The sequence below is a fragment of the Centruroides sculpturatus genome, unplaced genomic scaffold (genome assembly GCF_000671375.1).
Source record: "Centruroides sculpturatus isolate CEXI.00-Female unplaced genomic scaffold, Cexi_2.0 scaffold601, whole genome shotgun sequence".
Classification (NCBI taxonomy): Eukaryota; Metazoa; Arthropoda; class Arachnida; order Scorpiones; family Buthidae; genus Centruroides; species Centruroides sculpturatus.
The window spans coordinates 294,071-307,337 of NW_019384772.1; the positions used below are offsets into that span (position 1 = coordinate 294,071).

At 34.3% G+C, this 13,267-nt stretch overlaps 1 protein-coding gene across 1 annotated transcript in view; it reads left to right on the plus strand.

Annotated features, from left to right (window-relative positions):
• Positions 1-4,527, plus strand: part of LOC111629018 — a 6,518-nt gene extending 1,991 nt beyond the window's left edge. Inside the window, exons 2-3 of the mRNA XM_023372882.1 lie at positions 1,658-1,976; positions 3,324-4,527. Coding sequence (XP_023228650.1) covers positions 1,658-1,976; positions 3,324-3,685 — 681 coding nt within the window. The 3' untranslated portion in view covers positions 3,686-4,527. The remainder of the gene's footprint in view (positions 1-1,657; positions 1,977-3,323) is intronic.
• The last annotated feature ends 8,740 nt before the right edge of the window (positions 4,528-13,267 follow it).

The following is a 13,267-nucleotide window of genomic DNA, read 5'->3' on the forward strand; positions in this document are numbered from 1 at the left end:
ACTCTCATCGATGATCTCCAATGACTCGGAGCACCTGGGCGGGTCTTGAAGGGACGGGCTAGCCAAAACGAAGCCTGGGACGTCGAACTAGCCTTTGCTGTAGAATAACAGGAGCACAAAATTCCAGGAGAGGAGCGCTATGAACCAGGAACCTTTTTTCCTCGAGTCGCACGGTTTTATAGATTTCTTAACCGTCGTCGCCTCTCCATTGGTCTCTCATAGTCACCTGGTGACAATTCGAAACCTAATGAAGGGCGCGGGAGAGGTCACCGTGCGACTGAATATGATTCCTTTCTCTCGTCGCGTTTTCTTCGAATTTAACCGTTTCCATTGTTTAAAAGATTCGCGAGAAAAAAAAAAACAATTGCATTGTTCAATCGAGACACCTAATCCGTTTCCTTATCGACTGAAAAGGAGCTCTTAATTTTCGATCGAACCCATAATTCGAACCTCTCAATCGACCCCTGTTCGGGTCCTCACAATAAGATCTAATGTAATGAGTTTTGATAAGTGTTGTTTTTTATTTTCATGGATTTATGTACTAATATAATATGTAATCATATTTGAATATAATCATATGTATAATGGCACATGCCTTTACCAAATAAATGAGTAAATCTTTATGAATTTTTACTTACATGGTTTATGGACCCAAAAAAATGTCGGGGTGGACAAACGCCCCACTGCACTAATGCCGAAAAAAAACTCAGTGCACTAACGCAGGGTTAAAGTATGAAATTCAATAGTATTATTAATAAATGTTGTTACCCAACTTCACTGCCTGTAACCGGCGTTCTTCTTCTCCAATGCAAAGGACTTTGCAAACGTTTTCGAACCTAATGTTGTTCTTCTTCAGGCACTATAGAATTCCCTATATGAATTTCAATTTCCAGTCGGGAATTAACCGTTGAAGAAGAACAACATTAGGTTCGAAAACGTTTGCAAAGTCCTCTCCATTGGAGAAGAAGAACACCGGTTACAGGCAGTGAAGTTGGAAAATTTATCTACTCCGGTGTTAAAATTTCTATATAGTTTAATAAATGTCAATGTAATGCTCATTTTATAAGTAATAGATGTGTAGATATATTTTTAATTTATAAATGGCTTTCAAAAAAATTCCAAAAATAAAATTTTAAAATTAAATTATTTGACAATNGATGGATTCCATTCAAATGTCTTACCAATTACCCACAATTCAATGGAAAGTAGCAGTCAACATATCTGTTGAGTGCTGTGTGTGTTGAGTCAGCGCTGACAACAGCACTACCTCAACGTTGAAAAAAGGAACGAATTTTGACGAATGTTTAGATCAGCGCTGAGTCAGCGTTGAAAATTGGAATGTCCCGATTGTTTAAAGGTTTGAGTACTTATATACGTAATAATAGTTGACTCACGCAGGAACTACGTGTTGAGTGTAGTATATCGATATGTCCCAAAATGGCCGCTGCTGCATAGAATCAGGGGAGCGTGTCCTGACCTTGTTGTTATGGTCCGTTTTGTGGCTCCATCTAGCGGAAGAAAATATATTCGTTTGGACACAACACTTTAATGGGATTTCCCCCATTTGACTAGGCTGTTTTTATTGTAGGCTGTGCTTCTAGAATAAGACTATCCATTTCCTTTGAACTTACTACTGGTGCTCAATGTCAATGTCTAGATAGCTGTGAAAAGATCTAGTTATGAGATTTACTATTCCCTGAAATACTGTAGACTCGGAACTGACGTCAAGAAAGCGGGACGACCAATCAGCGCTTTCGACCGAAAACATGACTTCGCCTACGGAACCCGCAGCAAAAAGACAGCGAACATCGATGAACGTTTCATTCGCTGCTGTGACAGAAGAGATACCGGATTGCTCGGAACAATCGCCAAGCTTCCTTTCAGAGCTAAGCAAGCCATCGACAAGCTCATCTACAACACAGACCGACACTTCCGCCCACATGTCGCCGGAACCAGAGAACAACCATACCCCGGAGGTAAGTGACTGTAACTCATCTAAGTCTGTTTAGAACTACAGTAAAAACTGCTTACGCGACCACCCGCATTCGACGGGCACCTGTCAAGACGGGCAAAAATTTCTGGCACGGAATAGTTTACCCATAGAGTCTTTGTATAAGTTACCTGTATTAAACGACCACCCGTGTAACGCGACCGCGGGCATCGATTTTTGGTCCGAAACAACATACAACACCTGCAATAAGCGACCACTTTCGCGAATGGATCTGGTCTAAACTATTGTAAGAACCCATCTTAACAACGTTTCTCCCTCCTAATATAATAAATTAGTCTAAACTCTTGTTCGAACCCATCCCGGGCACTTCTCCCACCCTCGAAATTAGGTGCAGGTGTTAATAAATTAGTCTAGCAACAAAGGAAATTCATTTCAGTTTGTTGGAAAATGTCCGAAATGCAAAGTGCTGTCGTTAGAAGATCGTATTAAAGTTATCACAACAGCAATTAGCGGCGAAGTTTAACTGTGGGAAAACAAAATTTATTTTACCCTAGACCTACAGTATTTTCCTTGGGGGTGTAAAATATTGTACACGATACAATTAATCGGCTGATCTCATCGTTTGATAAAATCTATTTTTATTTATTTATTTTGAAGCTCATATACAGTACACGTGCGATAAATAGTTTCTGTATCAACCTACCTTATTTCCACGATATTTTTAGAAAAATAATATCCAAGTAATTTTCGCAGGCAAAATATTCAAAAAACAATAAACGCATTAATGCAAAAATCAGTTTTACTTCCTTTTTCGATTCCGCGATTGTAATGAAATCGTATAATGAGAAAAAATAATAAAATCGTTTTATTATTAATTAATAATTTTTCTTATTGTACTTAATTAATTAAGAAAATATTAAATATTAAAAAATACAGTATTTTTAAAGTTAAAATAAGATTAAACTAACGAAAACCAAAAGCAAAGTGATGGAGAGATAGGACGCGCTTGTATATTGATGACGTAATACACGTAACTGAGGAGAGAACGAAAAGAACCGAGTCGAATTAATTAAGTCGGAAAAAAGAAAATGTGCATTATAATCGAGAAAATGCGAGTATTGTATTAATCTTTACAATAAAATACAATACCAATATAGCCCTATCGTTGAAAAAATTCGCTTCTTTTTGCTGACCTCGAGTTTTGCTTAGTAGAAATGGCTAAAAAGTGCGCAAAATACGTACGGAAATACGTTATTACAGGACCACCTGTCTAAAAGACCACTTTTTGAAGGAACCGTGGGTGGTCGTCATAGACAGGTTTTACTGTACCTAACACGTAGAATATTCACACTAATTTGAGTTACTCTTACAGAAAAGACCCCCGACTCCGAGACCCCAGGAATCGAAACCCGTGGAGATCATCATAACCCCACCAAACCGCATAAACGAACCGGACGAGAACTTCACTCCAACCCCCAAGCTGCCAAGAAGCTACATCTGCCCTCAAGCACCGCGAAGGAAACGGCCTCTGCGGCGTCCGCGCCGACTGCTGTCTCCGAAGGAGTTGTTCCCGCCGATGACAACGGAGGAGGGCCAATAGTTCAACAAATGGTCCAACTACCTAAAGGTCCAAAAAGAATCACATTTGACTTTGCCAGGATCTTTAAACACTGTATATTACTCCCCGTAATATACATACGAACTAAAAACAACCGGAGGAGCGGTCATGCCTAACCAGACCTTCAACCTATTTCCGTTCTTGGAATGTTTTGAAGATCATGGTAGACAACTTCCAATCCAAAGTTTCCATATTTGGGACACAGAAACAGCTGAAAAATGCCTTCCAAATAAAGCCATTAAATTTAACGAAGGTGGAAACATGACATTGATGGAAATGGCCCTAAGACGTCCTTCCTTTCACATGGACGCCATATTTGATAGATATTTCATGGCGGAAGGTGCAGACAAACCGGTAGACGAAAATAAATACGATAACTTATACCAAGCATGGTTCAACGTATATAACTCTGAAAATTTCGGAGACAATACAACCAAATACCGAATACGGATACACATGGCATTGTGGAACGCATGACGCTGGAATGTGGAGAACAGCCCTCCAACCTTCCTTAGATAATCACATGATTAATCCAATTGAAGATGCTAAAAAAGCATACAGTTATTGGGATAAACGTAGTGTAAACTACCATCAATCCTTTGTTGATGGTTTGTCTTTAATCGTACTGACCTAAATAACAATGATAGACTCTTCCGTATCCCCTTTAATATTTGTAAGACCAACACAATTACATACAACCGATGGTTCCTACGAAAAGGTCTTCTTCCAAGTTTTCATCACCTATCACATGAAAATCGAAGTTGAAATGTACGACATTGTATTCAAACCCATATGGTATAACTATGACATGTCCATGGACTTCCCATAGAACCAAAACAGACTCTTTAACAACGAAGGAACAAGGACAAGAAGACGTCAGCAGCAAAAGCCCAATGGTCAGGATGTAACGCGTATAACTTGGTCACCGGATCAGGAAGCGGCTATGTAATTTAATGTACTGTACTTATACATTGAAAATAATAAAATTTAATTCTAAATATCACTTATGGTAGTTGTTATTTCGTTATGAATGTATGTCTCTTTAATCCAACAAATTACGTTCGGTAGACTATCAATACAGCTTTCAGATTAGACACTTCTTTTATTATTTTCACATATGCATTTCAGGCTTATATAAATGCTAAGCTCCTCTTCAGTGCAATACTACAAATGATTAAAAAAAAACAGTTAGTGATTTGACAAAATTCCTCGTATGTAGGTCATATTTACTGACCTAAAACCATCATACACAGTGCGGCAATTAAATTCCGGGACTGAAGCTATATCTCAGCAACCAGTAGCGACATCTGTTTAAATTTTATGTCATATGAAGTTTGAACAGATGTCGCTACTAACCTAAAACTTTTATTTAAATCGGTTAACATTTATCATTGTTTTTGATATATTGTTTATCAGTTTATTTTGTTACATGTCGGCAAACAATAATGGAACAACGTGCTGTTATTAAATTTCATGCTAAACTGGCACAAGTGCCACAGAAACGTTCAAAATGATGCAGAAAGTGTATGGAAGTGAGTGTTTATCATCACCTCAAGCCAAGAAAACGCGAAAAGTTCCATCAAAAATCAAGACGATGTTCATTGTTTTCTTCGATAGCAAAGGCGTCATCCACCGTGAGTTCGTCCCACAGGGTCAAACAGTTACTGCTGCTTTCTACTTGGGAGTTTTACAACGATTAATGGGAAGAATTCGTCGAATTCGACCAGAATATCGCAATTCTGATGACTGGTGTTTGTTACACGATAATGCACCGAGTCACACATCATTGATTGTTCGTCAATGTTTGGCACAAAATCAAGTCTGTGTGTTGAATCATTTGCCGTATTCCCCCGATTTAGCACCATGTGACTTCTCTTTATTTCCAAAAATGAAAATGAAGTTGAAAGGACGCATTTTTAATGATATTGAAACCATCCAAAGAGAGTCTACGCGCATATTAGAGGCAATACCGAAAATTGAGTTTGAGCAGGCATTTGAATCACTATTGAATCACTGTAAAAAGTGTATTGAAGCAGGAGGAGAGTATTTTGAATAATTTAATAAAAAGATTTGAATAAAATTGTTTTGTTACATTTTTATAGATCCAGTCCCGGAATATAATTGCCGCACTGTGTACTTAAAAATTGTCATATTTATACATATGGTTCCGTCTTCTAAAACCTCGGTGACATTGGGAAGAGTTTTTAATACAGCCATTAAAAACATCTAAACTACACTTTCCAAGCATTCATACGAAAACCCTAATAAATTAATATTTTTTAATAATTTTTTACATAACATATTCCAATAAAAACAACAAAGTAATACAATACGTACTTTTAACATGTGCTCACAAAATCTTATATAAGTACAACTTTTAAAGAATTTATATTTTCTACAACACAACGTTGCAGTAACTGTAATTATTATCGTTTTTTTTACTGGTTAATTACATGCATTATAGTGATATTAAAATCATTTTTAAGAGAATACGTACATTATTTCATCATTTCACAATATATTACCCATCATTTTCTCACACGAGACTTTGTAAAATGGATACATTACAATCACTTTTTTTATTTTAGCTCTCTCTATCATATTGTACCACTGTTGATCTATTTGCATACCATTTGATATATTGATTAAATTATTATCTTTAAATTTTATAATTTCAACATGTTCTTTAAATTTACGTTTATACATATCTTTTTCTGAATGAATTATTTTTATATTATTTCTATCTATTTGACAATTACTATTTCTTATATGGTTGAACCACGGAGAATTATTATATTTTAATCTTATTGCTGCTTCGTGTTCTTTAATTCTTAATTCTTAATTCTAACGTTCTACTAGTTTCACCTATATAATTTTTTAGTTTTTGGCAATTACAATTAATTTTATATACCACTCCTGATTTTTTTTTAAATTATCAACATTTATTTTATATTTATTACTAGCAGTTATCTGCGGCTTTGCCCGCGCGGATTTTGCAAGCAAACCCCATTTATATTTAGTATTTCAACAACGATAGTAATTGTTATATAATACCTACCGCTGAGAATGATGAGAATTGCCGAGAATCAAATGAACTATTTTCAATTTGATCAATTTTCCGGAGCGTTTACAATCGTTCTATAATCGAACCAATATGCAATAACAAATTCGAATTTAAAACGGTTCGAACATTTTTAAAATCGAAATAGATAAAAAATATTTATAACAATGTCTGAAATGTTATTAATTTAATACACCTAAGTACTCGATGGAGACTAAATCCTCTCCCTCTCCCTCTCCGCCCCGCGGGGGAATTTCGAAAAATTCCTTCTTAGTGTGCGTTTTCATGACGTACCCTAACTGTGTACCAAATTTCACCTCTTTAGGTTAAGCGATCTGCTCTGGGCGATGATGAATCAGTGAGTGAATGAGTGAGTGAGTCATTCAGTCAGTAAGAACAAGCAATCTAAATATATAAAATTGCTTGTCCTCACTGACTGACTGAATGACTCACTCATTCACTCACTGATTCATCATCGTCCAGAGCAGACCGCTTAACCTAAAGAGGTGAAATTTGGTACACAGTTAGGGTACGTCATAGAAACGCTCACTAAGAAGGGATTTTGAAATTCCCCCACGGGGGGTGAGGGAGAGCATTAAGGCTTAACCGGAACAACGGCTTCTACTGTACTGTTTTAGATGCGATTTTTTGTTTTTATCTGCGTTATAGTAGGGTATGCCATGGCAATGCACACTAAGAAGGGATTTTTCAAAATTTCCCCGCGGGGGGAGAGAAAGAGGTTTTAGTCTTTATCGAGTACTTAGCTGTATTAAATTAATAACATTTCAGACATTGTTATAAATATTTTTATCCATTTCGATTTAAAAAATGTTCTTCGAACCGTTTTAAATTAGAATTTGTTGTTGCATATTGGTTCGATTATAGAACGATTGCAAACGTTCCAGAAAATTGATCAAATTGAAAATAGTTCATTTGATTCTCGGCAATTCTCATCATTCTCAGCGGTAGGTGTTATATAACAATTACTATGGTTGTTGAAATTGTAAATATAAATGAGGTTTGCTTGCAAAATCCGCGCGGGCAAAGCCGCGAGTAACAGCTAGTTTTACATATTTAGATTATTATTTACGATTTATATTATTAGTAGTTCTTGTATATATATTTTTCAGACCCATTATGTAGGTGTTCTTTTTTATAGTTTCAGGAATACCAGATTGATAATTAATGGTTTTATTGACGCTACATGGTTTTTTAAACGTTTTAAAAAAAATTTGTCTATTTTATTAGCTATTGTTATATCTAAAAAATTTATTTGGTTGTATTTCTCTAATTCAATATCAAATTTTATATCTCCATTTATATTATTTATAGTATTTAATATTATTGTATCATTCGTTATTTTATTATTGTAAATTAATAAGTAGTCATCTACATATCTCATCACTATTTTAACACTAGGGATATTTTGTATTTTTTCATCAATATTTTTCATAACTACAGTAGAGCGTCGATTATCCGAATCAATTGGGGTCTGGGGTTGTTCGGAAAATCGATATTCCGGATAACCGATTATGCACGAAAAAATATATTAATTTATCCCATGTTGAAATTTTTCTCTGTTGTGTGTCGCTTCGCGTTGAATTTTCGTCGATGTTAAGCCTAACGAAGACTNTTGTAAACATTATTGATATAAGGAAAAGCTTTATAATTCTTATCTTTTTTATATTTGATATTAAATCTGTTTTTATAATACTGGTTGCGCCACATTTTTAACTTGTAACTGGGGTAATTATTCAAAATAAATTTATTCTCTAATTTTTTTAATTCAATTTTACAATTTATATTATTAGTAGTTCTTGTATATATATTTTTCAGACCCATTATGTAGGTGTTCTTTTTTATAGTTTTAGGAATGCAAGATTGATAATTAATGGTTTTATTGACGTTACATGGTTTTTTAAACGTTTTAAAAGAAAATTTGTCTATTTCATTAGTTATTGTTATATCTAAAAAATTTATTTGGTTATATTTCTCTAATTCAATATCAAATTTTATATCTTCATTTATATTATTTATAGTATTTAATATTATTGTATCATTCGTTATTTTATTATTATAGATTAATAAGTAGTCATCTACATATCTCATCACCATTTTAACACCAGGGATATTTTGTATTTTTTCATCAATATTTTTCATAACTAATTCAGCCAGTTTTGGCCCCATCTTTGACCCCATACTGACACTGTCTATTTGTCTGTAAAAATCATTATAAACTTCAAAATAATTACTGGCATATGCAAATTTTATAAGTTCAATTATTGTTTTATCAATTTGTAGTTGTATTAGGCTGTTTTCTACTGATTTCCACTTTATATTCGGATACATATTTTTTATATCTAAACTAATTAATGTATCTGATCTTTCTTTTTTTATTTTTTGGATATTATTTATGACTTCATCAGTATTTTTTATGCTATTGTTAGAACCTTTAATGTTTTTTAAAACCTTTTAATTTTGTCAAATCACTAACTGTTGTTTTTTTTAATAATTTGTAGTATTGCACTGAAGAGGGGCTTAGCATTTATATAAGCCTGAAATGCATATGTGAAAACAATAAAAGAAGTGTCTAACCTGAAAGCTGTATTGATAGTCTACCGAATGTAATTTGTCAGATTAAACAGACATACATTCATAATAAAATTTAATATTAATGAACTAATATCGTGACCCTTTTTCCTCTAGTACTACTGGTTATTCGTTACTACCAGTAATTCGATTATTATTACTTATCTTATCAGTAATGGCCCCCGATTTCCCCAGAGGGGTCAAAGGCCATACTGATAAGATAAGTAATAATAATCGAATTACATACAGTCGGACTTACTCATGATTTTGCTCGTTATTAGCATTTACAATTGTTTATAAAACTCATCTCTACCCTCAAAGCTAAGCTTTTTGCCATTTTATAATACTGTAATTAAAAATATTATATTTTATTTTAAAAACATTTTATAAGAGATGGCGCCACAAACAGTTTAAATGTTGCCTGAAATGTTAATTAAGCGACTCGATGCTGGATTTTTTTATGCGATGAAAAATGATTAAAATTTATAAAATAAAGAATTGTGAATAAGTTTTTGTTTTGTAATTCGTGTTTGTTAAATGAAATCTTCCGAATTAAACTGTTTTTTCTTACATAATAGACGAAAGATTATAAAATTATATAAATTTTTTCTCTTTAAAAAAACGTTTTGGAACGTAAACCCATTTTTTATATGTAATGTGAATTCCGTGATTTTTATAACGCGACATTCTTGTAGAATCGCCCCCCAAGTGGCCGAGCGGATAAAACCACTGAACACTGGTAGTTTGTCGTGGGTTCGCGCCTCGCTAACGAGCTGGCCACGTGGATTTTTCCGGGTTTCCTTCACGTTTGTAACAATTATATAGGAGCCAGTTTCCCATAAAATATTTCCCGAGAGACATTCCCTCTCGGCAGATCGCCCATGTGTCGCATTTCCTTAATATAAAACCAACCTATCTTGTATAATCTAACTACCGCATTATATGAGGATTACCTGTACTGTATTTCAAATGTTAAGTTATAGCTTTGACCATTAGTCATGTAACGAATATTCAGTTACTATTCGGTATTCGGCCTATTTTTCAATATTCGGCCGAATACCTAAAAACAAGAGTAAGAAATAACAAAAACACAGTAAATTAATCATTTTGCTATTTATATTTAATGTTATTGGGTTAGTGTTGTTTGTTTAGTAGAACCTCGAAAACTCAGCCTAATGTGGACCGAAGGGTGGCCGAGTTTGTGAAAATGCCGGGTTATCGGGAATGCGGTTAAAAAAAATAAGTACGAGTGTTTCCTCGGAAAATACTGTACTGTACTTGTATGTATTGTTTACTTGAGAATATAACAGAGAATAAACTGCCCAAATACCCTTAAACAAAGGGAAAGTACGTCCTTTATGAAGGCATAGAGCCTTTACTACATGAAAATGAAAATTAATGAATACACTGTGTACAGTAATTTACCTGATAAGACAGACCTCAGAAAAATACTTTATGAGAGCTTTTATACTTTTATAAAGCTGTCTATAATGAAAATTAATTAACTAAGGATTTTTTTGCCCTGCCAGGGTGTAGCCGAGTTATCCAGAGTGCCGGGTTATCGAGAGCCGAGTTTTCGAGGTTCTACTGTATTTATTTATAAGTTATAACATGCACAAAATAAAAAAATAATAATAATATTAGTCACATGTATTCACAATTTATAATTACAAAGATCAGCACACGTATTCGTTCCAGAATCAAAGATTCGTTCCAGAATCGTCGCAAACATCTGACCCTGCCTATCCTTTATAAGCGCTCGTCTTTACTCTTTCCTTTCTCTTTCCTCCATCTCTCTAGTTCACGTATGCCTATGCATACATCATAATACGCGCTCACGATACTTTCGATTCGTCACTTTTCCGTCGTAGTTTTTCCATTTTATAATTACTTGACTCATAGCCTGGTGATAACGGAGAAAAGAGACAGATAGGACGTCGGTATATGTCACAATTATGATTTCACAGATTCGAGACAGCTTAGTAGTTCGAACGATCCCAGGCTTTCGCCCGTGCACGCTAAGTGACTTTCATCACAAGCATTTAGCTTTCCGAAGTCTATGACAACAATTATTTGGCATTGATGGCCGCAAATTTCGCGCCAATAAGCTGCTTCGACTTGTTCGATTATGTTATCAACTCAATTTCATATTTATTTTTACATTTTCACTTTCCGGTCCCTCTCTGTTCTTTTTCCCTTATTTACACGTGTAGGTCATTTCATTGTTATTCATATTTGATATCATCATTTATCATATACTGCCATGACGCTCGTGTCTGTCCGCTACAACTGTCAAGAATTAACGCGATTGGCTAAGCGTAGTGACAGCGGGCCAATAGAGAGCAGGGTCCTTGCCATAATGCGGTTTGCGCGCCAATTTTCCTACGTGCGTTAATCAAGCCGAATAGTTTGGCCGAATATTCGTCTATTCGGCCACGCTCTTGGCCGAATACTCGGTATTCGGCCTGAGGCCGAATATACTATTCGTTGCAACACTAGTAACCATAAATAATAAACTGCTTTAATAGTTCCAGGTGTTTCTTTCAATTTTTATCCACTTGTCTCCTGTTGCAAGATAATAAATCTCGGCTTCAAAAATAAATCTCGGAGCTAAGAACGTTTTAAAACTAATCCCCCTCGGGGATTAGTTCAGCATGGTAGTCTGCAAACAAATAAACCGACTCCGACCTGTCCTCTTTTTTAAAATGTCACACTATGACGGGTATAACGAATTTACTTTGGAAAATCTTTCGAGTACATAAAGAAACATATCACTTCTTATCCAGCCAAAAGAAGTCCACTTTTATTAGTTAATTAATTATCAAAATTTCGCTTAAATTTATTTTAAAGAAAAACTTAAATACAATAAAATGTAACGATAACAATTTGATGAGTGACGTAAATAAATTGGCCCGTAAAATAGTTTCTTCCGCTTACGGAAATAGTTAATTTCCTCCCGATGGTTGATGTGAATATATTCGTTTAAATAAATAAAAGCTATTTTATGAAAGTAAAGAGCATGTAAAAGCTTATATCTCTATGCGATTTGCACTCATTCCTGTTGTCTGTCCTTACCATCTTAATGCATTTGACAGTCTCAAAACTAATTTGAAGATGGTGGCATATTTCTCTTCTCCATTCATCTATTACAGAATCTCTAATGGATCCTCAGTTTTACTCCCTATTTGTAATAGCCATTCCGAAATTGTTTTATGCGTTTTTAATAGAATAAAACAATTTTATTTTAAGAAAATTAATTCTATTCTCCGTCCACTAAGGGATTGTACAGTACTGTACATTAATTGCGTGTGTAATCTGAGCCACTTTTGATTCCTTTTATCCCTCATTACAATGTTAAACTTTTGGCAGCTCCTTCTCTTTTTTTAATCATATGTACAATCCGCATAAAGTTGAAGAAATGACAGAAGATACAAACTGAAAATAATGAATAAGAGTTTATTTCTTATATTGATAACAGATGACGCCACGATCTTAGTAAAGAAAACTGCTGAATATTTTTTTTTAGAATAAATTTTAAATTTAAAACGAATCGATGATAATTTAAAAGATGTTCGACGAAAGTAAAAAGAGAAAAAAATTTAAAATAAATTAATAAGTAATTGAAAAGTGGCAAGATGATTCGAATTATTATCAGTAGATGGCGCCAGTACAGTACATTTTCACACAGATTATAAATATACTGTACACTAATTAAAGGCAGATTCACACTATTGTGTACATAATATTTAAACAAAATGGTCCGTTATTCGATGGAACGTTATTTTCACAGCTTTTCCTGAAAAAATTGACCGCCGTTTAGAAATGCTTTGGATGCGACATTATGGAAGGTTCGACGTTATATCGATAGTCACTGCAGTGACTTCCAGCCAAGTAAAAACGTCACTGAGTTATTGAGTTACAAATTTTTCATTGTAGTGTGTAATATATAGTAACAAACTTTGAAAAGCATTATGACTATAAGAATTATATTAAGGAGCTAATAAACGCAAACAACGCGAACAAACAACACTTGATATGTTTTCAAATA